This window comes from Paroedura picta, chromosome 4 (assembly GCF_049243985.1).
Source record: "Paroedura picta isolate Pp20150507F chromosome 4, Ppicta_v3.0, whole genome shotgun sequence".
Lineage (NCBI taxonomy): Eukaryota > Metazoa > Chordata > Lepidosauria > Squamata > Gekkonidae > Paroedura > Paroedura picta.
The window spans coordinates 39,618,266-39,645,363 of NC_135372.1; the positions used below are offsets into that span (position 1 = coordinate 39,618,266).

Here is a 27,098-nt window from a genome sequence, read left to right on the forward strand (position 1 = left end):
CTAGGATTCCAACAATCAGCTTGCTGATTTAAAGGGAAAAGAACCCTGTGATCTTTTACATCTCATTTGGCACACATTGGATAATGCACGTTTCAATGTACTGTTACAGCTGGATTTTCCTTCGCAAAATGAAAAGATCTGCTTCTAAAGTGTACTGGAAGTGTATTGTCCAAATCTGTGTGGAATGAGCTCCAAAATTAACTATGGTCCCAAACAGAGTTACACCTTTCTGAGCCCATTGAAGAAGTCTGTGGATTTAAGAGAGGGGTGTCCGTCTAGGACACCAGAATTAGTCACGGATTCACTACCACGTATACCCAAGTCCATATTCATAGCGCACATTGCAGAAAAAAAACAAAAAACACCAAGACATTAGATGTCAAAATTTGGTCACCACTGCCCTGCACCTGTCTTTAGGAAATCAATCTCACCGACCTGATTGGATCAGACTGCAATTCTATGCACGGGCTGGGGGAAATAACCACCTACTCTGCACACACTGGAAAGTGCGCTTTCAATGCACTTCAGAGGTAGATTTTCCGGTTCTGCGCAGGAAAACCCAGCTGCAAAAGCCCACCGAAAGTGCCTTATCCGACCTGTGCGGAAGAGTCAGCACCCAACAGGCTTCCGAAATGCATACTGGAAGCTTCCAAAATGCCATCCTGTGTCCTCCACCTTCGTCTAATCTAAGTAAGAGACGGGGGCCAGGAGGGGTCATCTTTTTTTCTCCCCCTCCCCGGCCAAGTTGGAGGGCCTGAGTTCAGCGCGCGCCCCCCCCGATGATGGGGGCTCCCCGCGGGATGGCCAGGACGCTCCCTTGCGCGCCACGCTCGGCCAGGCGCCCGGCTGTATGGGCACAGATTCCGGGGCCGGCCAAGCGGCCAGTGCTGGAGGGAGGCGAGCGCTCAGCCCCGAAGCCCCGATCCCGCCCAGGTGCGGCCGGGGGGCGTGGAAAGGGCGGCGGGAAGGAGGAAGCCGCTGGTGCAGCCGTCCGGGCCGCGCTTCTTCTTTCCCTCCCTCCCTGCAGACTTTGGGCAACTTCTCCGCTCCGTGGAGGCGCGGCGAGGCGAGGCGGCGGAGAGACGGTGAGTTTGCCTTCCCTTCCCTCCGCAGACGGGCGGCGGCTCCTTCGTTTCGCTTTTGCCTGCCGCTTGCCTCGCCCTCGGGAGCGCACACGCGCGTCTCCGGCACGACGGGGAACCGGCGCCCGCGGGTGTCCGAGCCGAGCGCCTGCGGGTGCCGCTTCGTCTGGGGCTCCCTCCTTGGCCCTGGCGGCGGACTCGGGACGGGCAGGGGATGGCCTTTTCCAAGGAACGGAGATTCACCGGCGGAACTCCCTGCTGCAAGAAGTCGTGACCGTGGCCCTGGAAGGGAGTCGACCAATGAAGGGGGGGTATCGGTTTGGGTGCAGTAAGGCAGGGGTAGTCAACCTGTGGTCCTCCAGATGTCCATGGACTACAATTCCCATGAGCCCTTGCCAGCGGCTGCTGGCAGGGGCTCATGGGAATTGTAGTCCATGGACATCTGGAGGACCACAGGTTGACTACCCCTGCGTAAGGAACCTCCGCGCCCTCAGTGCCTTAGTGGTGGGGAGAGCAAGCCTGTCTTCCAGCCCTGTCCGGACTTCCCACTGGCCACTGCTGGACACAGAATCCTGTTGCGACCCTTGATGGGCTCTTCTCACAGGCTTTTGTATGCCGCTTGGGAAGTCCCCAGGTTGCACCATTGTGGTGGGCAGCTTTTCCTTCAAACTGACTGGGGCAAGATTTGGTGGCTAGCACCAGAAGAGAAGACTGCTTCTGTTCTGTCCCCAGAGGATACCAGTTACAGAGTGGTGAGACCATGGCAGCCCAGTCTGGCAGTGCCAGCCTCTACAGTGACTGACTCTTTTGCCCGGGGACTGGAGACAAGGCATTCTCTGTTGATCTTGGGAGACTTGTAGCATCTTGGAGATGAGTAGTGAAAAGTGGGTTTGAAAAAAAGGAAAGTGGATTTTCCCTGTGTGGGAAGTGGCAGTTTGGCTTGTGTGAGACTTTAAGGGGGGAATGCACAGTACTATTGACCAAAACTTGTTTTGACTTGGATGCAGGGAAGTCCTTTTCAAAGCTTTCCTTAGATTTGGAGATCCAGGTGGCAGTCACTTGTGCCACTTACAGCAGGGGTAGTCAACCTGTGGTCCTCCAGATGTTAATTGACTACAATTCCCATGAGCCCCTCCCAGCAAATGCTGGGAGGGGCTCATGGGAATTGTAGTCCATGGACATCTGGAGGACCACAGGTTGACTACCCCTGACTTACAGGACATTTCAGTGCTTATGGTGTGGAAAGCAGGAAGGCCAGTCTGCCTCTACTTTTGTGGGGCTCCTAAAAGTGTGAACAATAGGAACATTTTCCTGGGAGAAAGCCCCATTAAGTAGACCTGAGTAGGATTCTGAGAAGGCCACTTTAGGATTGCAGTGTAAATTAGTTGCTGGCTAGGTGGGAAGATGGATTAACAATCCCATTCCATCTTTTCTGTACTTAGAACAGGGTTTTGTGATGTCCCTGGAAGGGTTTCCCAAATAGGTGAAAATTAATTATTTTTTGTATTTTTATTTATTTTTTATTTTTTATGTTATTTATTTGACTTATAGACCGCCACTCTCGGCCCAGCAGTCTCGTGGCGGTTTACAAAATATAGATATCAATAAAAATTCACAAAATATAAAACATACAAAAACCCCTTTACAGTCGATGGCGGCATAGTCGATGTCCAAACTCCCATGTGGAGTTTTAAAATTCCGTTAAACACTTATCGGGTGATATGACCATATACGGTCATGTCAACCTGCCACCCTCTCCCAAAATGGCCGCCTGGAGGTGGTGGGAAGGGGAGGGGCTCTGGGTGGGCGTGTACCCACAGCTATGCTTGTCAGTCATATTCTGCGCAATCGCGCCACTTCAGGGGATTCTCAAATCCTGAAGAACATTTCAGGATAACAAAGTTGAGGAAGGCTGACTTAGACAAAAGCGCCTTTCGTCCAAAAGTCATTGATTTCATTTCAACACCCTCCTTCACCCAAAAGCATGACATTGAAATAAAAAGGAGTAACCCAGCTTGTCACTTCTTTGTCACAATAAGAGCACAGTTGAGGTGACCTGTAGAGGCTCTGCAAAAGCAAGGTGCAAACTCTTTTGCCTTCCCAACATTACATTGACATTCAGCCTAAGAAAAAAGGGAATTCTAGCATTGGGCGGTGATGGAGGAAATTGCCTTCAAGTTGCAGCTGAGGTGGCTTGCCATTGCCTTCCTCCGCATCACATCCTTGGACTTCCTTGATAGTCTCCCATCAGGTTACTCACCAGGGCTGACCCAGGTAACTCCCGAGAGCTGAAGGCTAGCCTGGGCTACCCGGGACAGGGTTACTCCAGAAAGCCTCTGTCATCGTTCCTTGTGGGAAAAAGAGGTGATGAGTCTCATAGGCTGCTGAATGGGGACATGGTTGCTAGCCCTTTAGACCAGGGGTAGTCAATGTGTGGTCCTCCAGATGTTCATGGACTACAATTCCCATGAGCCCCTGCCAGCAAACGCTGGCAGGGGCTCATGGGAATTGTACTCCATGAACATCTGGAGGACCACACGTTGACTAACCCTGCTTTAGACACTGTACAGTCCCTGTTGACAATTAGCTGCTGCTTTTTGGAAGGAGGAACTTTGGTTACCCTTCTGACAAACCCCAGGTTTCCTCCCCAGGAGGAGCATCCCCCAGAAGAGAGGGAGGAGCAAATAGCCTTGACGCTTTGAGCAGCCAAGATCTCATTCGAGATTCATCGTTTGTTTATGAAAATTGTCACTTTTCCCTGGGAGATGGGAACATAGGTCAGAACAAAGAGCTCGCCTGGAAAATGGAGGAATCAAAGCCTGCCAAAAGTTCTTTGTGAAAGAAAAGTCCAAACTTTTTTCAGAGATTAGGGTTGTTTAGATCCCAGCTGTTAATGTGAGTTCTCCGAGTCCCAAGTCACAAGGCTTCCTTTGTGTGGCCAAGATGCACATGGATGCTTATCAGGTGAAGATGCCCCCAAACTTTTCTCCACCTGCCGTACATCTGTGTTTTCTGCTGTGGTTAGAAGCACAGGAGGAGAGAGGTAGTGGGATAGTGGAAAGTGATCAAGTCACAGCTGGTTTACCCTGTGTGGGTTTTCGAGGTAAGAGACAGACAGAGGAGGCTTGCCAGTGTCTACCTCTGTGTAGCAACCCTGGATTTCACTCACATCCATGTATTAACCAGGATGGATCCTGCTTAGTTTCCAAGATCTGGTGACATTAGGATAACCTGGCCCACCCATCTCAGGGCAAGCCAGAGCTTACTGAATAAAGTTCCTTTTTTTTATGTGCAACCTACTCATGCCTTACATTTGCCCTTAAAAAGGTGCAACCTTACACCTGCCCCTGGCTTCGCAGGATTTCTTGCCTACTGTATTAATCTCTTCAACGATTTCTCGATTCTCCCTTGCCCCTCCTGTGTTTTCTTAGGGCACTTAAGGCTCACTGCTGATGGATTCAGAATAGGGTGGTCGGTGAGCAACAATTCAGCTCACAAAAACATACAAAGAGCCCTGCTGAATCAGACCGGTGGTCCATCTAATCTAGCATCTAATATTTCACACAGTGGCTAACTAGTTGCCTTGGAGGGCCAGCAAACAGGATGTAAAGGCCAAGGCCTTCCTTGACCTTTACTGCTTCTGAATAGGGAGGCTCTCTTTAGTCACTGTAGCTTGTAGCTCCTGATGGATGCATCTGGCCATGAGTTTGTTACATCCTCTCTTATAGCCATCTGTGCTTATGACCATCACCACATCCACTCTGGCCTATTCTACGCCAGCGGCACCATACAAGGCTGCCGCTGGTTGTTTCAGCCGGGGCAAGTTCCCCACCTTTTCCTCGGTCCAGACGGGGAGCATTTTATCTGATGGACCCAGTCCTCCCCGGAGGCAGCTGGGGTCCATTTTGAGTTTTAAGAACGGGTTTTACAACTCAGTACCCCATTCTTAAAAATAAAATGATTGGAAAGGCCCAGGGGTATTTCTTGTCCCTTCCAGGATACTGTAGTTATGGCCACGGGTGTGGAGAAGCCAGGGCACGACGGCCCAACTCTTCCCTTCCCCATGGCCCGGGCCCAACATGGGCCCCATCAGTGCCCAAGACGAAAAAGGGAACACAGATATATCTGCATTCCCTTGCCCTGGGGCAAACAAGGGCCTGAGTCAGACCAGGCCTGGGATGGCCATGGCCTGGCCACAGTGTTTTCTCAAATTGGGAATTTGAGTTGGGACAAATTCCCGGTGCAAAAAAGGTCTTCCAATGAATGGCACAATTTAATCCCTCATCAAGTCAAGAATATTTCCTTTTGTATGGCCTGAATCTGTGCCCATTGGTTTCTTTGCTGCCCTTGAGTCCAAGAATTCTGTGGGGAGGGAAGAAAAAGTGTCCATTTTCCCCATCCCATGTACAATCCTATAAGCCTCTATCTTCACTTGAGGAAAGAAGTCTTTAAGCTGGAGAAAGAAGAGTTGATTTTTTTATACCCCACTTTTCACTCCCCAAAGGAGTTCCAAAGTAACTTACAAACACCTTTCCCTTCCTCTCCCCACCACAGATGCCCCATGATGTAGGTGGGGCTGAGAGAGCTCTAACAGAACTGCTCTGCAAGAACTGCTCTAAGAGAACTGTGACTGGCCCAAGGCCACCCAGCTGATTGCATATGGAGAAGTGGGAAAGCAAACCAAGTTCCCCAGAATAGAGCTTGCCACTCTTAACCACTACACTCTCAAGCAAGGTTCAGGCCAGCCAGAATGGCTTAGAGGAAACTGCAGCTGCTAACTCTGAATGTAGGAGTCCCAGTAGGGGCTCAGCAAGCCACAGGGTCAGGCAAGATGGATGCACTGCAGCTGCAGACTTTGGATCCTTTGATGTGATGAAGGAGTGTATCAAGCTCCATCAAGCATGTCCAGCTAGCTAAGATACAAATCTTGCTGGCATGACTTGGACAAGAGAGTGAGGCTACTTGAGACTCCCCCAGCGAGCAGCTTTGCCTGCAGTGCATCGTATTAAATCCTTCGTCCCTGCTAAACTCCACATGAACCGAACCCTATGTGTGAAGACACCAGTGGTTTCATAAATCAGACACATGAGATTGTCTCCTTAGGTCAGTGGTTCTCAACCTTCCTAATGCCGTGACCCTTTAATACAGTTCCTCATGTGATGACCCCCAACCATGAAATGATGCAAGTGTTCTTTCACAGAAATTAAATCGAAACTGACCAATGGCATGAAGATCCATTGTTCATGATTGTATATAAATTGGCTTTTTTCCCGGGGTTTCTCAGTTTAGTTCTGCCTCTTGTCCCACCATGCCAATCTCTCTCTTTTCCGCTGCTCCAGGCAGACAAACGCTCAATCTCGATCCACCCCGCAAGGCTGTTGTGTAGATGGTGCCACCCTCGGCCAAGCTGCTTGCCCTGCTGCGACTCCTGTGAAAGGGTCGTTCAACCCCCAAAGGGGTCCTGACCCCCAGGTTGAGAACCACTGCCTTAGGTCTTCCTGGAATCTTTAAAGAGAATTATTGAAATTTTGTATGGCAGGTCTTTCTTAAAAATGAGTTGTCAGATCTTAGAAGCTAAGCAGTGCCAGCTCTGGCTAGTATTTGGGTGGGAGAACACCAAGGAATTTCAGGGCCACTATGTAGAGGTAGGCAGTGGTAAGCTACTTCTGTCAAAAACCCTAAGTTGGCACGTAATCATACTCTAACTCCCGTTTGAGGAATGATGAGCTATGGATATTCTTTGATGAAGGAAACTCCTGTCCTGCGATTAGAATACCTATAGACATCAGTTTGATTTGGGAAAGATCATGAGGTTTTAGTGTTTCGAGTTTGTTTGGGTTTGTTTTGTAATTTTTGTGAAAGGAAGGAAAAATGGAGAGGGATGGATGGCAGAGGCACTGAAATTAATCCAGAAGACAGCAAGAAACTGGGTCCTCCTGACCGTACCCTAAGAATAAAGGTAAAGTGCAAGTACCGAGTCATGCCTGACCCTTGGGGTGACGCCCTCCAGCGTTTTCATGGCAGACTCAATACGGGGTGGTTTGCCAGTGCCTTCCCCAGTCATTACCGTTTACCCCCCAGCAAGCTGGGTACTCATTTTACTGACCTTGGAAGGATGGAAGGCTGAGTCAACCCTGAGCCGGCTGCTGGGATTGAACTCCCAGCCTCATGGGCAGAGCTTTCAGACAGCATTTCTGCTGCCTTACCACTCTGCGCCACAAGAGGCTCTACCCTAAGAATACAGAAATACAAAGTGATGCAGGCCATCCACTTCCTCTTGAGATCTCAGGTGCTCTCCGTTCCATAGTGTCAATGTCAGCATAGTTCTGGCTTTTTCAGCCTTTTGGCCATGGAGGAACCCCTGAAATATTTTTCAGGCTTTGAGGAACCCCAGGTGTGGTGACATGCCCCTTCAGAGAACTGGGCATAGAAGCTACATGTGGGAGCCAGCCAATCAAATGTTATCATTTACCGTTTCCATTATGGAGAAAGAGAGTGGTCCTGTTGAGCAACAAGGGAAGTGGGCTCCAGTGACGTCTAGTGATGTCAGCGGCCTTCTGAACTTATGGGAAAGGTTGGGAAAACCCTGGGGAGCTCTTGCATAACCTCAGGATTCCCCAGTCCCTGATTGGGAATCTCTGGCATAGCTTCTGCTACAACCTTTCCCCCTCTGCACCTTAACTGTTCACACCAGTGTGTGAACACAAGCAAATGGGAATGAACTGTTGTGTTGCATAAAGGGAGCTGTGTGCCCAAACCACCGTTCCTCCTGGGAAAGGAGCCCTTTGCCTGTGTCATGGTCCACAAGGGAATGAGCTAGGAGGATAATAATGACCATGCTGGCTTATCTCCTGTATGGCAAAACCCATTTGCATTGCAGTGGCCTCTGGAGCATTCTTTAGCATGCACCCTGTAGTGTCATGGCTTGGGCATGCCATTTCCTTATGAAGCACATTGGAAAACTCACCTGTGGCTACACAGCACATGGGAAAGGTTGGTAGTTGTGAGTAAGGCACCTTTTGGGGAGCCTCTTCCCACAGGGGGATCACGATGCTTCTGTGCGCCATCATTTGAAACCACATGCCTTAGAGCAGGGGTAGTCCACCTGTGGTCCTCCAGATGTCCATTTGCTGGCAGGGGCTCCTGGGAATTGTAGTCCATGGACATCTGGAGGACCACAGGTGGACTACCCCTGCCTTAGAGAATCTGTTCTTACCTCCAAATGATCAGGTGAGGAATCTTGGCTCATAGATTTTCAGAAGTGTGTTTCCAGTCTGAAAAACTAAAGTTGAGCAAAAAAACCTCACTCCTGTTCCTGCTGAGGGGAGGGAAAATACAGCAGTAGCATCAGTAGCAGGAGAGAGTACAGGAGAATAATAAAATAAGAGTTGCCAGATCCAAGCCAGGAAACTCCTGGAGATTTGAGGGTGGAGGCAGGAAGGAGAGGGCCCTCAGGGAGGCACAATGCCCCAGAGCCCACCTTACAAAGCAGCCATTTTCTCCAGGGGAACTGATCTCTGTAGCCTGGGGAGGAGGTGTAATTCCAGGGGATCCCCAGGTACCATCTGAAGGCTGGCATTTCTATACTAAAATGAAGTTCTTCTGGTTTAGGTGAAAGCACCATCTTTTAATCAGGTGTTTTCCATTTCTAATTAACCCAGCGTTGGAGCCTGTGGGTACTATGGTGTATGCCAATGCATTTCCCAGTGATCAGAGCATCTGTTCCCAAAAGCGTAGATCTGATCCTGGCTTTCTTCCGTCTTATTAGAACAGGCTGTGTTTCAGAAGAGCCCAGGAGGCATTGCGATGTTTAAAAGGAGCACTCATTTCCAAACAATATTGTTTAGAACAGGAGTCAATAATTTTATGTAGAAATAATGCATTTTGGATGGAACACCGCTCCCCCCCTTTTTAAAATTCTTTTGTTTTGGTTTAATTTCTGGAGCTGACAGGGACGTGCGGCGTCTCTGCTGATTATGTATGGCTCTGGCCCGACCTAGCCCCCACTGGTGCCCACAGCATCCCAGGGAACGTGGAATTTTCCTCGTTCCATTACCACGGGCCTTCCAGGGTGTTGTGCCAGGCCAGGGCTGGGATGGCGGCAGCATCATGCACAATCAGGGCTGCCTTGCTGCGGCCCCCTGGATTTCCCTTCCCAGTGGGGATCCAAAGCAGTGTACATTGTTCTCTTCTCCACTTTTATCCTTGTAAGGAGTGAGTTAAGCTGAGAGTTTGACAGGCCCAAAGTTACCTAGAAACCCTCCAACTCAGAGTGGGGATTTGAACCTGGGTCTCCTAGATCCTAGTTCAACATTCTAACCACTACAGCATGTTGATTCTCACTCAGATTGGATCGGCCCCAACAGCCCTGGCAGCCATTTTGTCATTGGCGTTGCCTCCTCATGGCGGCCATTTTGTGATCGTGTACGTTGCAAGTTTTCAGAATTCCAGAATGGCCCGCAAGTTGTGCAAGGCTGAGGAAGAATATCATCTGGGCAGCAAAGAGGAGGAATTCTCTTCTCCTCGCGAGCAAACCCCTGCTACTGCGTCAATATTTGGATTTTATGTTGTTATGGTTTTGAACCGTGACTTGTTTTGGGAGACCTTCTCGACGAAACACAAAGTCAAATTTAAAAAGCAAAGACAGACAAGGGGAAAAATACCTATTAAATTTATGTGAAGGCTTTATAACTTCCACTAACGCAGTTGGTTTTGGCAGGTAGATACAATGACGTGCAGAAAGCGTAGATGTGGAATTTCTGACTGGCAAGAAGAGTCTCGGCTCTTGCTGTTTGGTGTGTCTGATTCCAACAGGCAGTGGGAGTGTTGTGTCCTCATAAAGTGCCCTATGCATGTCTGGGTATTTGGCTGGTGTATTTTACTGTATATAAAAATTTAGGGGTTTTGAGCCCACCAAGCAGCACGACTTTTTACTCCCACCCCCATCCTGTTCTGTTTGACTCACAGTTGCTCAGATATTACGTGAGCTTGCCGCTTCCAGCAGATGAATACTCAGGAGTGAACCAGGCCAGAGACCAAAATGAAGTCAAGACAGCCTTGGTGGTCCTCACTGCCTGAACAAGTGTGCCAAGAGTAGACCCAGAGTTGAATGGGCCGCCTTTAACCACATGCCATTTCTAATACGTTGCATTCTTCTCTCAGTATCTTTGAGTCATGGTATATCTGCTGGGTACGCCACTGTGATAGATGGCAGCGCCACAGAAAAGCAGCGGCCCATAATATTTTGGTGGCTAAAATGAAAAAAGAGCCTCTTGTGGCGCAGAGTGGTAAGGCAGCCGTCTGAAAGCTTTGCCCATGAGGCTGGGAGTTCAATCCCAGCAGCCGGCTCAAGGTTGACTCAGCCTTCCATCCTTCCGAGGTCGGTAAAATGAGTACCCAGCTTGCTGGGCGGTAAACGGTAATGACTGGGGAAGGCACTGGCAAACCACCCCGTATTGAGTCTACCATGAAAACGCTGGAGGGCGTCACCCCAAGGGTCAGACATGACTCGGTGCTTGCACAGGGGATACCTTTACCTTTTAAAATGAAAAATGCCAATTCCCATACCCCTAGCTAGCAATGTTGACAATACAGTCCAAAGCAGAGGTAGACACTCCTCTAAGTTCTTTGAATGTGATGAACTCTTCTCTTCCACTGGATTGCTCCAGCTGTAGCCGCTGGACCTTCCCTCAGAGCCTGCCTGCCTGCCTGCCTGCCTGCACAATAGGCCTGATGTCCAGGTCCCAAGCCTGCTGCAGCCTGGTACTGCTGTTGGTCTCCCCTTTTGAAGAGGAACCCTGCTGCTCCTCCTTTTGAAGACCATGCTTAAGAAAACTGGTGGGTCTGGCCACTGGCAGGTCCTTGCTGGTGTCTCCAGCAAGGACCTGCCAGCAAGGACCTAAGGGGTCTTTTCCTGGAGGCACTGGAGAGGGCTTGGGGGCAGCTTGGCCTCTCCTCCAAAGATTCCTCTTCTATGCTGGAGCAAGGTTGTCCTGCTGTTTCTTGACGGTCCTGGGGTTTCCCCAAGGGATGGGAGTTAATTAATTTTAACATACTTTAAAAATTTGTTAAACATTTATTGGATGACATGACAATATATGGTCATGTTGACCCACCACTACCCCTCCCCCAGTGGCCAATGATAAGTCTGGAGGGGGTGGGAAGGGGAGTGGCCCAGGTTTAGTGTGAACACAGCTATGCTTCTCATCCATACACTTTGGCCTGGGACTCTCTTTCTCTGAAAAGGTCTGTGTTTCTTTACTTAATACAGAGGAGTCTAAAGTAGAAGAGGACATATTATTTATTTATTTATTTATTTATTTATTTATTTATTTTTATGGGATCTATTCACCACCCCTCCTGGCATAGCTGGCTCAGGGCAGTTTACAACAGATCAATAAAACACCATAAAGCAGGGGTAGTCAACCTGTGGTCCTCCAGATGTCCATGGACTACAATTCCCATGAGCCCCTGCCATTGTTTGCGTACAGGGGCTCATGGGAGTTGTAGTCCATGAACATCTGGAGGACCACAGGTTAACTACCCCTGCCATAAAGAATTAAAAACAATATTTGTTATTTGTTTATATGACAAGGAAGCTTACCCCCTGATCTCATGTTCTGAGATCCAAATCTCACCAGTCTTAAGTTCTCATGGACAACAAGAAAAAGAGGGGTGACTTGGCAGAATCCCCTTATCTTCTAGAGCAGTGGTCCCAAACCACCGGGCCATGGCTCCCTTCCTCCCCCCCCCCCCGCAGTAAGAAACTTCCTAGGCCGCAAGCAAATCGGCCGCCAAAGCAGCCGATTAGCTTGTGGCCCGGCAAGCTTTTTTTTGCGGGAGGGGGGGGGAGAGGGAAGTGCGGCCAACGGCACACGTGTGCGTGAAATTGTCGCACATTGAGCAAATGCGCATGCACAGACTTGCTGCGCATGTGCGTTTGCACATGGGCTGTCACGCATGCACGGCGGCAGGATCACCCTTCCCCCCCACCGGTTCGCAGCCTAAAAAAGGTTGCGCGCCACTCTTCTAGAGAACCTGTTCCCCCTTGAGTATTCCCAGGAAAATAATCCACTACTATCCTCCCTATTGTTTTATATGATGTTATGTGTTCTAGCCAGGCAATGAGTGGAGTTAAAAGCTGTACATTTGACTCTGCTGAGATTCTGGCATCTGATTTTGCTATCAGGTTGTTGCCTGAATAGAGGTTTTAAATTGTGGGGGTGTGGAGGGTGAGTTAAATATAAGTCACAAAAGGTCTATTGATCTAGGGAGTCACAAGTACATGCCTGCCCAAATTTCCACAGATGTAGTCGTCCGTGTCTGTTGATGAAAATTCTCTTCCAGGAATTGCTACTTGATATATAAAACTGGAGGCCTGAAGCCCGGCGTTTAGATGGTTGTTTCAGGCTTAGATGTATGCTTTAGTTTGCCTGCCCATGTGCGACTCTCCTTTTTGGCCCACGCCAACCTCCTTGTGTGGCTTAGAGTTCACAGAATTACAAGGAATCTCCAGACTTTAGAAATCAGTCCCCCTGGAGAAAATGGCTGCTTTGGAATGTGGATCCCTTAATATTATACGCCACTGAAGTCCCTCATCTCCCTAAATCCAGGCCTGTAATAAAGATTGAAATTGGCAGGGACCCACATCAGGGCCTTTGCTACCACCCCCTCCTCTCTGAGGAATTACTTGGCCAAGGAGGGGAGGTCACCTTACATCTTCCTTACAGATATGCCAAACTTGGTTTAACACACCTTGTGAGAGGAATGGAGGCACTTAAGCATTCTTGGTATGCCTGTGTCAGCTTGGTTTATGCCAGTTTGGTGCAGTGATTATGGGCAGTGGACTCTAATCTGGAGAACTGGATTTGATTCCCCTCTCCTCCACATGCAGCCAGCTGGGCGACCTTGGGCAAGTCACAGTTCTTTCAGAGCTCTCTCAGCCTCACCTATCTCACAGAGTTCTGTTGTGGGGAGAGAAAGGGAAGGTAAGTTTGAGACTCAGAGTAGAGAGCTCTTCTTCTTCATCATCAATTGGCTTATACCGGTGGTCCCCAACCACCGGGCCATGGCCCGGTGCCGGGCCGCGAAGGCCCTGGCATCGGGCCGCGGCTCCCTCTCCCCGCCCCGCCCCGCAGTAAGAAACTTTTTAGGCCACAAGCAAATCAGCCGCAAAAGCGGCCGATTAGCTTGCGGCCCGGCAAGCTTCTCTTTGTGGGGGGGAGAGGGAAGCAGGGCTGCGCATGCGCGTTTGTGCCATGCTTGGCTGCAAATGCGCATGTGCGGCAGTTGCATGCATGTACAGAAGTTACCACGCATGCACGTTTGCAGCCACGCATGGCGCATGCATGGCATGCACGGCCGGGCAGTTGCCCTCCCCACCGCCGCCGGTCCGCAGCCTTAAAAAGGTTGCGGACCACTGGCTTATACCATTTAAAATTTTTATTATAATGTGTGTTTTTGTTGTGTATTGTGATTTTTTTCTCTGTTAGCTGCCTAGAGAACCTCATTCAAGAAAGAAAAGTAGTGTGTTCACTAAATTGAAATTCTCTGACATTAGGTCGGTGCTACAACCAAGCTACAACCTTCGCTATCATCATCCCCAAATTCCCTCACAGGTACCCTAGTTTGCCTTCCACCATCCCCTGCTGTTTTTTGCCTCGAGATACCTGAAGACATCAGAGATGGTGAGCGGCCTGGCAGCTAAGAGTGAGTTCCTCACATCGTGTTCCCAGGAAGGGCAAAGCCCAGTATCTCTTGTTAATGAGTGGAATGAGTCTATTTGTGATTCATCGTATTTGCAAACCTGTTTTAAGAAAGAAGAAGGTTAGCTGCCAAAATATCAACATTCCTTGAGCTCACATATTCCACTGGCAGCGTTCCCTCACATAAATAAGATCTTCCGTCTACTGGGGCAGGGGGGAGGGTGTTTGACAGTGTGTTGAAATAACTAAGTGTTAACATTCCAATCAGAATATACAAGCACATTAAACTTTTAAACGCTGGTTGTGAATCACCACCATGGTACGGAGTTAAGAATATTTGTATCCGTGTTTAAAATGGTAAGGTAAACTTAAGAAGTTTGAGATTTCCTACAGTGTACCCCTCCCTCGATTTATTTGCCTCTGTTTGTACCAGACACAGAAATTCAGTCAGTGAAATTTGGCATAGTATGGCTGTAAAAGAGAAAAGTGTCACCTGTGAGATTTCCACGTGCCAGATCACAATTAACAGCAGAGGAGCATAATAGGGTTTTTTAAAATTTAGATGTTTGCACTGAAAAAAGTTACAACATTCTGCCCTCCTCTGTTGTATTCTTACAACAACCTTGTGTGGTAGGTTAGGTGGGTGAGGCTAAGAGCTAGTGATTAGCCCAGTAATTTTCAGAAACAATTGCCGGCTCTGTAAATGGAAGGAAATGAATTCTTTCTAAGGGAAGAATATGCAGTTAGAGAGAAGTATAATTTTTTTTTGAGTAATACAAAGCTGTCTTTACCAAGAGGCAATATATGAGTGGGTGCGTTCACCTCCACAAGCTGTGATTGTGCTTTCAAATTCAAGTGAACTCTCTGAAAACATTCTTTCTTCCCAGCTGCTAAATATCTCTCATCTTGGATGACCAACAATGCAGTTCTACAAAAGCTTTGTCTATTGTTTTGCTTTGTTTTGTTTTTGCTAAAGCAGTGTTTTCACACACTTGAAACAGAATCATTTTTCACATTCTAAAAAAAAAAAAGCCAGCCGTAAATAGTTTCCCAAAGTATTTCAGAACTGAATGGAAACAAAAAACTTGTGCATAATGCAGGAGGGCCTGGATGCCAACTCATGCCATTAAAAACTGGAATCCTACCTCCCCACTCGCAGCATGTGGTAGAATGGTCTGGAATAAGGTGTATGAGAAATTAAGCTGTCATATGAATCCTCTGCAGACTTTTTGACATTTGATGTGATCTTCCTGAAACACACAGTCGCCATTTTGGGGCAACATGCACAATGGGGCAACACGCACATTTTCTATGTTCAGACAAACAGAACTTCAGATTTTTTTTGGGGGGGGTGGGACATATTCACACATGCCAGTGCATAGGAAATTACATTCAATACTCCATTCAAACAAAATGGTGACTGCATGCATCAGGAGGAAAATAGATGGTAGGCATGCTAGGCTTGTCAGAGCTGGGTATCCAGATCCGGATAGCCCAGGCAAGCCCTATCTTGTCAGACTTCAGAAGCTAAGCGGGGTTGACCTTGGTTAGTATTTGAATGGGAGACCTCCATGGAAATCCAGGATCTTGACATGGAGGCAGGCAATGCCAAACCACTTTAGAACATTTCTTGCCTGCTGGACAATCCTACAATTGTATTATCTCCTGACTACACCAAACACCCCAGAGATTCGGTGGTTGGAGTTTGGGAGTCTGGGGAGGGGAGCAGCCTTGGCAGGAATATGATGTCATCGAGTCCACCCTACAAAGCAGCCATTTTCTCCAAGGGAAATGACCTCTGTTGTCTGAGGATGCTTTGTAATAGTGGGATATCTCCAGGGGGTTGGCAACTCTAACTCATCCCTATCACCTGGCCAGAATCAAAACGTGAAAAGCGACATCTTTATTTTATCCTTAACACTCTCTCCCTTATATTTGGGAAACAGCCTCCTGGGAGGAGACTGTCCGGGGCCCTGTCTGTCCAGGTCCACCCTGATTGGCCCTCCCCCTCCAGCTCCCCCCCTCCCTCCTTGCCTGCTGGAAGCCTTGTGGCTGTGGCCTCCATTGTTGCCCACGAGGAGAGAGGCAACGACAGGGCTTTGCGGCCCGCAGGTACACTCCTGCTGGGAGGGAGCCGGGGTGGGGAGGTGTTTGCAGCCTCCTTGGGGGCCACAAAGCTTGGCCACCACTGGCGGGGCAGGGGGCTTTTCACTCCCTTTAGCCCACTTTGTGGCCCAAAGGGAGCTGTGGCCACCTTCTCACACCCTCCTGCCTGTCCCCCTTTCAAAGCCCATTTTTCAAATGGGCTTTGATACTAGTCTATTTATATTTGGATTTATCCACCGCCACTCACGAAACCAGTCTGGCTCATGATGGTTTACAATAAAAGTCTAAAGCCCCATAAAACAGGGTTTTCTCTGCTGCACCATGAAGCGTCGTTCTAAACAGGAACCTCTCTGACAGTTGCCCTCCCTTCTCCTTTTCCTGTGGCAACACCCAGTGCTAAACCATAAGCAAAACTGCACTGAGCGTGATTTCCCCTCCCTGCCCCCCCCCCCCCCAAATCCACTCCCTCTCAACAACAAAGGGCCTTTGTGGTCAGAAGCCAATTGATGGAAATTGCTCTTTCCTGACCCGGATTTCTGTGACTCCTAAGTAGAGGGGAGATTTCCCCAGCTACGTTGGTTTCTGGGGCTGTTCCAGCAGGGGTGGCCGACTGTGGCTCACCAGCTGTCCATGGACTACAATTCCCATGAGTCTCAGGGGCTCCTGGGAATTGTAGTCCCTGGGCAGCCACAGTTTGGCCCCACCAGCTATACACTCTACATGCCAAGAGTGATGACAGGACTTGCTCCTTAGAGCTTACAGTTCAGACAGGTGGTGTTGACTGAGTGCAGATGTTCCCTGGCCTCTCTTCCAACTTCTGTTATCCTGGTTTTATATAGAGGTTGGTTTGCCTACTTCCAGGTGTAACCTGGATTCGTCTCCTGGAATTCCAACTGAGATAGACCTCAGTTCCCCTAGAGCAGGCGTAGGCAACCTGTGTTCCTCCAGATGTCCATGGACTACAATTCCCATGAGCCCCTGCCAGCAAACGCAGTATCATGGGAATTGTAGTCCATGGACATCTGGAGGACCACAGATTGACTACCCCTGCCCTAGAGCAAACAATTACACTGGCCTATGAGCATTGTGGTGTCATCCCCTCCCCTGCCTAAATCCCACTCTCCCCAGGTTCCCCAAATGCCCAGGAATTTCCCAACCTGGGATTGGCAACCCTATATAGAGGCTTTTGAGCTCAGGGATAGACCAGTGTTGTTGCGTATGTGGAATGGTGCAGGCCGCTCAGCTCAGCATAGGAAGAGCCCTGCTCCACCCCAGCAGAAGGGGGCTAGTCAAGCCAGGCTGGACTGGAGCACAGCTGTCAGGCTTGTTTGCACTGGTGTAATCATGGAGCATCTGCTGGCCCTAGCCTTGTGGTTGGTGCAGGTGTGCAGCATTTTTGCTTGGTGCACTCAGGCCTGGATGGGAGGCTTTCGGAGCTGAGGCATACCGTTGCTTTTAAGCCAATGGAAAGCCTGCATTGGCCGCTGCATAAATTCAGTTTCACTTCTGAAATCTCCTACCTCTTAACACAGGTCATGCATGAGACGCAAAACCCAAGGGAGCCTCAGATGGGTGTTTTAGCATTGCATATGCAAACATCCTTTGGTTTTCAGTTTCTGTTGTTCTGTTTCCCCCCTGTAAGTTGTGGGAATCTTACTTTGTCCCATGCATTTCTCTGATCATCTCTTTTTCTGGAAAATTTTGTAGGTTTAGTTCCGTGCATCAAGAGGGGGTACTGTGGAGGATGTGTGTGTGTGTTCCTTGTGGACAAACTGAGGCTGAATTGAGCAAGTTGAGCGTTTTCTAATTCGGGGGAATGGGGAAGAAGTGGACAAGAATGTAACCCAAACGGCAGACCTTACCATTTACCTGAAGCAGGAAGACACACCTCGCTTGAGCCCAGCACAACGAAACATATACAGCAGGTTGATATTATAATGAACTGATGTCCCCTTCTGCCCCAAACGTGCTGTCAATGTCAGACATTAACTAAAAAGCAAGCTGGAGGCAAAATCTAATATCATGACGCTCCCATGGGAATTTTTCAGCATCTTCCTTCCAAATAACAGTCTCCAAATTTGTCCCCTGGGGACAGGAAGGTGAAGCTTTACGGACATGAAGTCAGGACCGGCATTTTTTGGCGCTTCTGAATGAGCTGAAGAGGCAATTTAGGTCAGAGGAGAAGGAGGCCCTTGTGTTTCGGGCGCCGAAGGAGAAAATACAGGAGAGAATGAGGTTCCGTTCTTGGCTAAGCCTAAAACTTCCTGAGGGAACCTTGGGCAGATCACATGCTCTCTGTGCCTCAGGGAAGAGCCCCAGCTGGATAAATTTGGGGGTGGGGAGAGGAATTGATGAGACTTCCTTTGTCCACTTAAGATATTCCCACAATTCTCAGTGACCTCGAGTAACATTGAACTGTTTGCAGTCGCAGCACCGGGGAAGAGCATCTCTTCTTGAGCTGGCAAGTGAAGAAAGCAAGACTCCCAAGAGCCTCCTTAAACATGTGCTCGGTTGTGGGTGTCTGTCTAGGCTAGGTTGTGGGAGGCAAGCATGCCGATGGGGCTGCACGATTCCCTTTTGGTTGGAACCTGGGGCCAAATCTCTGCCCAAGGTATTGAGGCAGTGACAGCGCTGCTGGACCCAGAGGTGCGGGAGAAAGCAAGGGATATGCGTTTATGCTCTTCCTTACTTTCTGGACCTGCCCAGTGGCGACCTGAGGTCAAGGTGAATCCGTGAGATGCCGGCAGTGCTGCTGGGGGTTATGTATTTATTTATGCACATACAGCATGTGTGTAGTATAGCCAGGAGATTCACAGATTGTCTGGCAGCCAGGCAAGAGACACTTGGAGGTGGTTTGCCATGAACCTGCTTCTGCCCCATCCACCCCTAGTGTCCCTTGGAGCCTCCCATCCAAATACTAGCAAGGGTTGACACTGCTCAGCTTCCAAGATCCATCTTGGCTGGGCTTCTGAGCCAAGCATTTTTGGCCAAGTGGACAGCTCTTATCCTTCCGTTTTGTTTGCTAGCCTTCCAGCATCTTCACAGATGGAATTGGGGGGGGGGGGGGGCTGGGGCTCAAAAAGCTGCCTACCCAAAATTATAGAGTAGTGCTCCGGACTTGAACTCTGGTCCACACCTCAGTATGGCCAAGGGCTTTCTCTCCCAGCTTCCATTCCCTAGTTGTAAAGTTAGAATGATAATCACTCAATCGGAGCCTAACTATGACCTGTGAGTAAACATGCAAAAAGGCCAGATTCAAATTGGGACTGTGGTATTGGAGAAGAAGGAATTCCTGCCTTCCCCCCTATGCTGTGTTTGGAGGCTGAAACATCCTGGGGGTGGGGGGAGCATTATTTTCTCTGTGGGGAGTTGGTATATGCTTCCTCCCCTGACTGTTTCAGCTGCCAATAACAGCGTGGGGGGGTGGAATGAGGCTGTTTTTTAATACCCTGCTTTTCACTACCTGAAGGAGTCCCAAAGCAGTTTACAAACTCTCCCCAGATGGGGCTGAGAGCTCTAAGAGAACTGCTCTGTGAGAACTGTGACTTGCCCAAGGTCACCCAGCTGGCTGCATGTGGAAGAGTGGGAAATCAAACCCGGCTCTCCAGATCAGTGCCTGCCACCAGGCTGGCTCCCAAAGGCAGGTATTTCTTCACCCGTGCAGCAGTCCCACACCCAAATCAGGACGTGTGCCGGGTTAATTGACATTGCCACGAGGCATAAGCAGCTCCAGTGTGGCTGCAAGTCTGGCAAACATGATCCATCTGTGACATCTAGTTAGGCTCTCACAGGGCTGGTTTAGGGAGGACTGAAGTAGGTTGGCCCTAATCCTGGTAAGTTTCATGATTAGGCCCAGATTTGACATGTCTGGGGCATTTTCACACATCCACCCTCTTATGTACAAAATGGGGATGGGCAGATCTATTTCTTACCAAACAGCGTGTGCTCGAGGGGAGCTACATCCTGTTGTGGCTTTCTCCTTATCTTGCTGCACTCTGATGTTTGAAGCTTTTTTCCTTCTCTCAGCACGAGTGACTTTCAGTATCTAAATCAGATTGTGCTAAAAATACTTGAAGCAAGAGCCCTGAGAAAGAGAAGAAAAGCTGGCTGTTTGGACCCTGCTTTTTACCACCCAAAGGAGCCCCAAAGCAGCTTACAATGCTATCCTTCCTCTCCCAACAACAGATACCCTGTAAGGTAGATGAGGCTGAGAGAGCTCTGACTGTGACTGACCCAAAAAAAATTCCCCAAGTATTTCCCAATCCAGAGCTGACAACCCTATATCAGACTACATCTCTCTCAAGTCACACTATGAGGGTGTTTTAACTATCCCCCCTTTTGTAATCGTGTCCCTCATTTGGGGTAGAATTGTATGTTACACACAAATGTATGTAACACAGCAACATTTTTATTACAGAAAATAACTGGAAAAGTAGAGATTTGAACTGGAGCACATATGTTTGTACATAATCTTTCTCTGGCCCTCTGCTTTTCCGACTCCTCCTTCTATGACACTTTCCCCCACTTCATTCATTCATTCATTCATTCATTCATTCATTCATTCATTCATTCATTCATTCATTCTCTTAGATTTTTGTACCACCCTCCCATACGGCCCAGGGAGAAGGGGGTGTATATGAAGGGATATACACCTCTCCTGTCACAGGAGGGGGCTGTTGTTGGAAGCTGGGTTTGATTTTTATTTTGCATCCTGCACAGGGGATACCTTTACCTTTACCATTACCTTGTTTGAAACTCCACCAAGGTAGGGACAACTCCTGGGGTTGGGGGTGAGAATTTTCAACAGGGAACTAGTGAGCAGGGGATCTGTATGGATTCCTCCCTAAAGAAGGGTATCCCTACAGGAAACAGCTTTCAGTTCTGTTGCATGGGTCCTTCACTGGACTTGTACTTCTGCCCTTAGGTCAGTGGTCCCCAACCTTTATTAGGCTGGGGACCAGCAGGGCATTGGGCCGCGCCCGCAGGGACTGCGCGGGCCCCGCCCACGAGCCGCGCCCGGCCGCGCCCGCGGATCGGGCCGCGCCCGCGGGCCGCACCCGCGAGCCACGCCCGGCCCACGCCCGCGAGCCGCACCCGCGAGCCGCGCCCGGCCGCGCCCGCGAGCCGCACCCGTGGATCGGGCTGCACCCGCGGGCCGCGCGGGCGCGGCCCGGCCCTGATTCCCTCTCCCCGCCCTCCCCGCAGTAAGAAGCTTCCCGGGCCGCAAGCTTGCGGCCTGGGATGTTTTTTACTGCGGGGGGGGGGGCGGGGAGAGGGAGCCGCGGCCCGGCGCCATGGCCTTTGCGGCCCGACGCCGGGCCGCGGCCCGCAGGTTGGGGACCACTGCTTTAGGTGATCGTGTACCAAACATTTCCCAGCTTTCACTGGGGTAAAGGTAATGAACAGAGGGCTCTTTGTGGCTGTCTGTGGGAACTGTGGCCAGAAGACAGGGAAAATGAGAAGCAGCAAAACCTTCCCTGAACTTCTCTGGCCCCACGAAAACCTCACATAGATGTAGAGACATATTTTTGGTCTTCTTTGTTAGAGAGGTAAAACAGATAATGGAACCTCAGGTGAATTTCTGCCTAGGAATGCCACTTGATTTCCTTCCAGAGGTGCAAGTATATTGTTATAAATACATCTAGGGAATCCCTCTGTTTTCACCCATTTGCACTTTAATGGCAGTTGGACAAGCTTAATCTTTTGAGAGCCAGCGTGGTATAGTGATTAAGAATAGCAGCTTCCAATTTGGCAAGCCAGGTTTGATTCCCCGCTCCTCCACTTGCAGCCAGCTCCGGAGACCTTGGGCTCACCACAGCCCTGATAGGGCTGTTCTCACAGAGCAATTCTGTCAGAGCTCTCTCAGCCTCACCCACTTCACAGGGTGTCTGTTGTGGGGAGAGGAAGGGAGGGGGATTGTAAGCCTTCAGGCAATGAAAAGCAGCATGTAAAAACCAACTCTTCTTTTTTTCTCTCACAGGAGAGGGCTGTTGTTGGAAGCTGGGGGTTGATTTTTATTTTGCATCCTGTGTCCTGTTTAAAACAAGAAGAACTCTTGTGGAATGGGAGACTTTTGATTCTTTGATCATGCATCATTGATCCCGGCAACTGAACATATCCAGGAATGGTAGAAAAAGAAGAGTGGGGTTTTGTACCCCGCTTTTTGCTACCAAAGGAGTCTCAGAGCGGCTTGCAATCGCCTGCCTTTCCTCCCCCCACAACAGATATTTAAAGCTTTCTGAGTCTACTATCACAGTGTCTTTCCTGGTATGGTATTCCTGGTTTGTGCCCAGTGTCATGTGTGTGCAGGTTGATTTTATATCAGACGCCCCGAACTGAGATGGGACCCAGAAGGTGTAAAACTGAACAAAGCTTTAACTGTTCATTGGACTGGAAGCTTGGGGAAGCCCTGACTCATTCCCATTTCTTCTAGGTGGAAAGGAAAACAAAAATCTCAAAATGTTTTCCCAAGAGATAGGGTAACTTTACTGTATCGTCGCCCCCTTCTGGTTGTCTTGGTGCTACAACAGGCACTTGTCTTTTCTTAGGCCACCTTAGAAAATAATCTTATAGGCAAGTCTCTTGTAATAAAAGCCACTATTTGCCGGCACTTAGTAGACCTCTCGTGGTGCTACAGAGGAGGTAGAGCGAGACAGATGTCAAGAAACCCACTTGAATGCCAGGCGACAGCTTAGAACTGTTCCAGTCAAGCGTGTTAAGTCCCATCAAATCACTTCTGACCACCCTATGAATGAATGACCTCCAAAACATCCAAGCGTTAACAGCCTTGCTCAGGTCTTGCAAACTGCGGGCCATGACTTCCTTGATGGAATCAGTCCTTCACATGTTGAGTCTTCCTCTTTTGCTGTTGCCTTCAGCTTTTCCAAGCATGATTGTTAATTTTAGCAACCGCTTTTCAAAAAATATATCTCATCCTAGTTTCTCCCTGGATTTAGAAGTTCCAGAATGCCAGCATTTGACTCCAGGGTGACAAATCTATCCCCTTCTTCCAGTTGGTTTGTTAAATTTTCTGACTTTAGCGGGATCCTAAGCACTACCCATGGAGCAAGACTTCCCCACCTTGTCACCACTGCAACTCACCATGTACTCCCAAAACTCTACTTCTGGGGGTCCCTACTTCTGGGGGTCCCCCAGCAGAATAGGAGATTAACGAGGGGGGGGGGGGAGTCTGCCTTGAGAATGGGGAATCAGCAGAAATTCTCCACCACTTCTTTGCCAAAGTAGGTGTCACTTTACTGGCAGAATAGCACCTTAGGATCCGAGTCATTGTTCAGATGTGCCCAATTGCTCCAGGTTTCCATTTGTGTCTTTACCCATCAGTCTGGTTATTAATTTATTCCACCACTAGTCAAAAAGCCCGCTGCAGCTGTCAATGCAGTGGGTGCTAGCGGGGTAGTGGGTGATTTGGGGAGGGTGGCGGTGCGGGGTAGTGGGTGGTTTGAGGGAGGAGGTGGTGTGCAGGTGGAGAGGCCGGCTGCACAAGGTGCAGACCGCCCTGGCACACAGAAGGCCAGCACGCTAGAGGCAAGCCTCTCAAGGCTTGCTTCTGGCACTCCAGGAAGCCCCCTCTCCCCCCCCCCTCCGGGCCAGCAGAGGCTTTGGCGGGGAGTCTCCGTAGTATATACCAATGGGATCCCGCCCCCTTCCAAACTCCGCCCTCTCCAGGCTCCACCCCCACATCTCCAAGTGTTTCCCAACCCACAGCTGGCAACCCGTGAGCTCCTTGGATGAAGGGCAGAATTAAACCTGTGATTGGTAGAGGGCTGAAAGCTGCAGTCCTGCTCTTGCTAGGGACGTAATGGTGGTCTCTTTAAGGAAGAACTGCAGCTCAGTGGTGGAGCCTCTGCTTGGCATGCAAAAGGTCCCAGGTTCAATCCCTGGCATGGCCAGCTTTAAAAAAGGATCCAATGGCAGGTGATGTCTTAAACCTCTACCTGAGACACTGGGGAACTCTTTCCAGTCTGAGCCAACAGTGCTGACTTTGATGCATCCACGGTCCGACTCCTCATCAGACAGATTTGTGTGTATGTAGTCATTTCATCAGGCCAAAGTCTAATGTCCCCTCACCACTGCTTCAAGAAGGCCACAGGCTGAGCCTTCTTGAGCCCCTATCCAAGGATTCAGAGCAGTAGCAAAGTTGCACAAAGGCTTGGATTGCACAACGTACCAGGAAAACGAGAATGTGGGAAAGCCCGAGGCATGGGTCACCCAGAGTGCAAATGCCAAAGATGTTTCTCCTCCTGCCTTCTGGTTGTGCCATCTGTTTTTGTGCTGCAGAGCACAGATTGACCCTCGTTGACCTGGGGCATTCAGCACCACATAAACATTTAATGCTCTGAACGTGGTCTTGTTGTGGTTAGTTTAAAGGCCGTCTTCTCTTCCGGATCAAGTTCGAGGGAAACCAGCCCTGGGTCTGAGCAGAAGAAGCAGAGTATGCACAGTGCTAATTGGCATGTGACTAGTACCGTCACAAATCAGGCTTCAACCATTCAAGTTTTTAAACTTATTTTGTATTTTTAAAAGGGGGAATGTTCAATTAAATGAATGCACGTGCAGTAGTACTTTACACATTTAAACAAAGGTTGAGTCCAGCGGCACCTTTGAGACCGACAAAATTGTCCACTGGCGGAGGAAAAAATGGCGGGAAAATGGGGCAGGAAGACGGGTGTCACATCAGCATGTGATATCACTTCTGGCAAAAACCTGAAGGGAAGTCATGATGTCGGAGGGAGGGCACTCTAGGACTTGCTTTAAAAAAAACCCTCTGCAGTTTAACCATAGAGTTTTGCCAATGCCTAGATTGCTGACTTAGGATGTCACATCTGGTTTTTCTCCCAAAGTGAGAGACCTGGTGTGGTATAGCAGGTCGACTAGGTTTGGATCTCCACAGAAGCTCCTTGGGTGATCTTGGGCCAGTCATACACTCTTGGCCTAACCTACCTCACAGGTTTGTCGTGAACTTCAAATGGAAGAGAGGAGGATGGTGTAAACTGGGAGCCAGCATGGTGTGGTGGTTGAGAGCAGCAGCCTCTAATCTGGAGAACTGGGTTTGATTCCCCACTCCTCCACATGCAGCCAGATGGGTGACCTTGGGCCAGGCACAGTTCTCTCAGAGCTCTCTCAGCCTAACTTGTCTCATAGGATGTCTGTTGTGTGGAAAGGAAGAGAAGGCGATTGAGGCTCCTTTGGGTAGTGAAAAGCGGGGTGTAAAAAAAGCTCTTCTACTCTTCTCATTTGGGTTCATAGGGGAGGGAGAGAGAAAAATGCTGCTGTGTCTGTCCTCGCCCAGATTTCTCCTGTGGGTGGCAGGTGGGAGCCTGGCATCCCTAATAGCTGCCCTGGTACTGCAGGAAGAGCCAGGCAAGCACCCAGCGAGGGACCAAAGCCCCATGACACGTTACTAATCTGAACGGGATAGTTCAACAAAGCAGGCCCTTCCTTTGCGTATCTTGCTAACCGGGGGCATCTGCAAGCAGAACTCTTGGCCTTACGCAATGAAATGCCTGCCTTTCACAAGCTGGCTTAGCAGGTGTTCCATCTTGTATCTCTGCAGGTTCCGTTGGGAGACTTTTTTTCCTATTGGAAGACTGACCACATCCACGGAGATCTTCTGCCGTAAAGTGCAGGCAGAGAGAGGATAAGGGGAGGGGCCTTGTCAGTTCACCACACCCGCGCCCTCCGCAAAGGCAGCCCTTCCCCACCGAGAGCCCCCATGAAGCGGATCAGCTCCTTTTTCCTCTCCGTCGGGGCGTTCATCCGCACCAGGCATCAGGAGGGCGTCTACAACACGGTCTGCCTGGCAGTTCTGATTAGCCTGCCCGCCCTGGTCCTTCTCATCAGCCTCGTCATCTGCTGCCACTGTTGCTGGGGCAGCCGGCGGCGAAAGGACAGTGGCAGTGGCGGCTCTTCCCACGGGAAGAAAAGGAGGAAGAAGAAAGAAGAAGATCTGTGGATCTCAGCCCAGCCCAAACTGCTCCTGCTGGAAAAGAGGCCATCCCTGCTGGTGTAGAGTGGAAGGAGGTCCCCAAGAGTGACAAGGCCTTGGGACCACGAGAAGATGCCACGTGGGCTCCCTCCAAAAGACTTTGGAAGGAAGGAAATATGCAGACACTGTCACTGAAAAGTACCAGAGCACAAACTCTGTCCACACGGCGTGTTTTCTCATTATGACTGGCACCTGTGCTCTTCTGCTTAGAGGCCTAGATGTAACAGGCTTGCACTGATGACTTTTACGTACGCTGGCAAACAACGAAATCACTGCTGCGCAGGCATGTAGACGTTAGAGCACAGTGCCGCCATATGCATCCGTGCACTAAATTTTATCTCACACTGATGAGCAGGAGACCTTTGCAGAGGTCTTTTTAACAGCCACCCCAGATGAATGGAAGCTCCCGGGTTCAGAGATGGGATAATTCTGAGATCCAGTTGCAAGAAACTGGAGCTACTGCCCCCTTGTGGGCTTTCTGAATAAATGCAGCTGGTCCTTGCCAAAGCAAATACCTTGGCTTGACCCCAAGACACCCACCTGTTCTTGTGTTTAAACTGCAAGGGTCTCCTTACTAGACCCCCCCCAACCACAACCATCTGAGGTCACCTGCCCACAGTAGTATATTTCCAGGGGCTTTCTGTATTCTGTAACTGCAGCTCAGAATTCACCAGAGTGAGACTTCAGCTTTTGTAAACCCCTTTGAGGCTGCCAGGGGTCTGTGGGCCATTCATGATGAACTCTTAGCAGCAGGATGGGAATTGAGCAGGACGCCTAGTGGTTAGAGGGCAGGGTGCTCCAGGGCTCTTCCCCACCACCATCACCACCACCCCAGCTGCCAGAAGATAAGGGTCCATACATAATTGGTCACCTCGTATAAATTAAATGTTTCTTTACCAGTACCGAGGTTCAAGTGGGTAGCCAATGTGGATGTAGCACAGCAGAACAAAGCTTGGTTCCCATGGCACTTTTAAGACCAACAAAGTTTTATTCAAGGTCTAAGCTTCTATGTGCACGCAGTGTGTTGGCTTCCTTCGTTTTACCAGCGTTTGTCCTGCACTTTGCTTTTCGGTCTACGATCCAGGATTGCTTTTTTTTTTTTTTTATTGCGCAGTTTATGCAAATATGGGAAGGGGGATTTTTATTTAAGAATAAATTTTTATTTTAATGAGCTCAGTCTGGATGGTTTCTTGTGTCTCA

At 49.5% G+C, this 27,098-nt stretch overlaps 1 protein-coding gene across 3 annotated transcripts; it reads left to right on the plus strand.

The window, feature by feature from the left end:
* Nucleotides 1-871: 871 nt before the first annotated feature.
* KIAA0040 (KIAA0040 ortholog) lies at nt 872-27,069 on the plus strand. Of its 3 annotated transcripts, none has more exons than XM_077332514.1 (2): nt 872-1,085; nt 25,467-27,069. In XM_077332514.1, the coding sequence occupies exon 2, from the start codon at nt 25,626-25,628 to the stop codon at nt 25,920-25,922; it is 297 nt and encodes a 98-aa protein (XP_077188629.1). In that variant the 5' UTR covers nt 872-1,085; nt 25,467-25,625; the 3' UTR covers nt 25,923-27,069. The 3 variants fall into 3 exon arrangements, with proteins under 3 accessions (XP_077188629.1, XP_077188631.1, XP_077188630.1); XM_077332516.1 differs by lacking the exon at nt 872-1,085 and adding an exon at nt 6,807-7,041; XM_077332515.1 differs by lacking the exon at nt 872-1,085 and adding an exon at nt 13,534-13,790.
* Nucleotides 27,070-27,098: the final 29 nt, after the last annotated feature.

Excerpts from the sequence above, each read along its gene's own strand:
- KIAA0040 (XM_077332514.1), top strand. The coding sequence starts at position 25,626 with ATGAAGCGGATCAGCTCCTTTTTCCTCTCCGTCGGGGCGTTCATCCGC.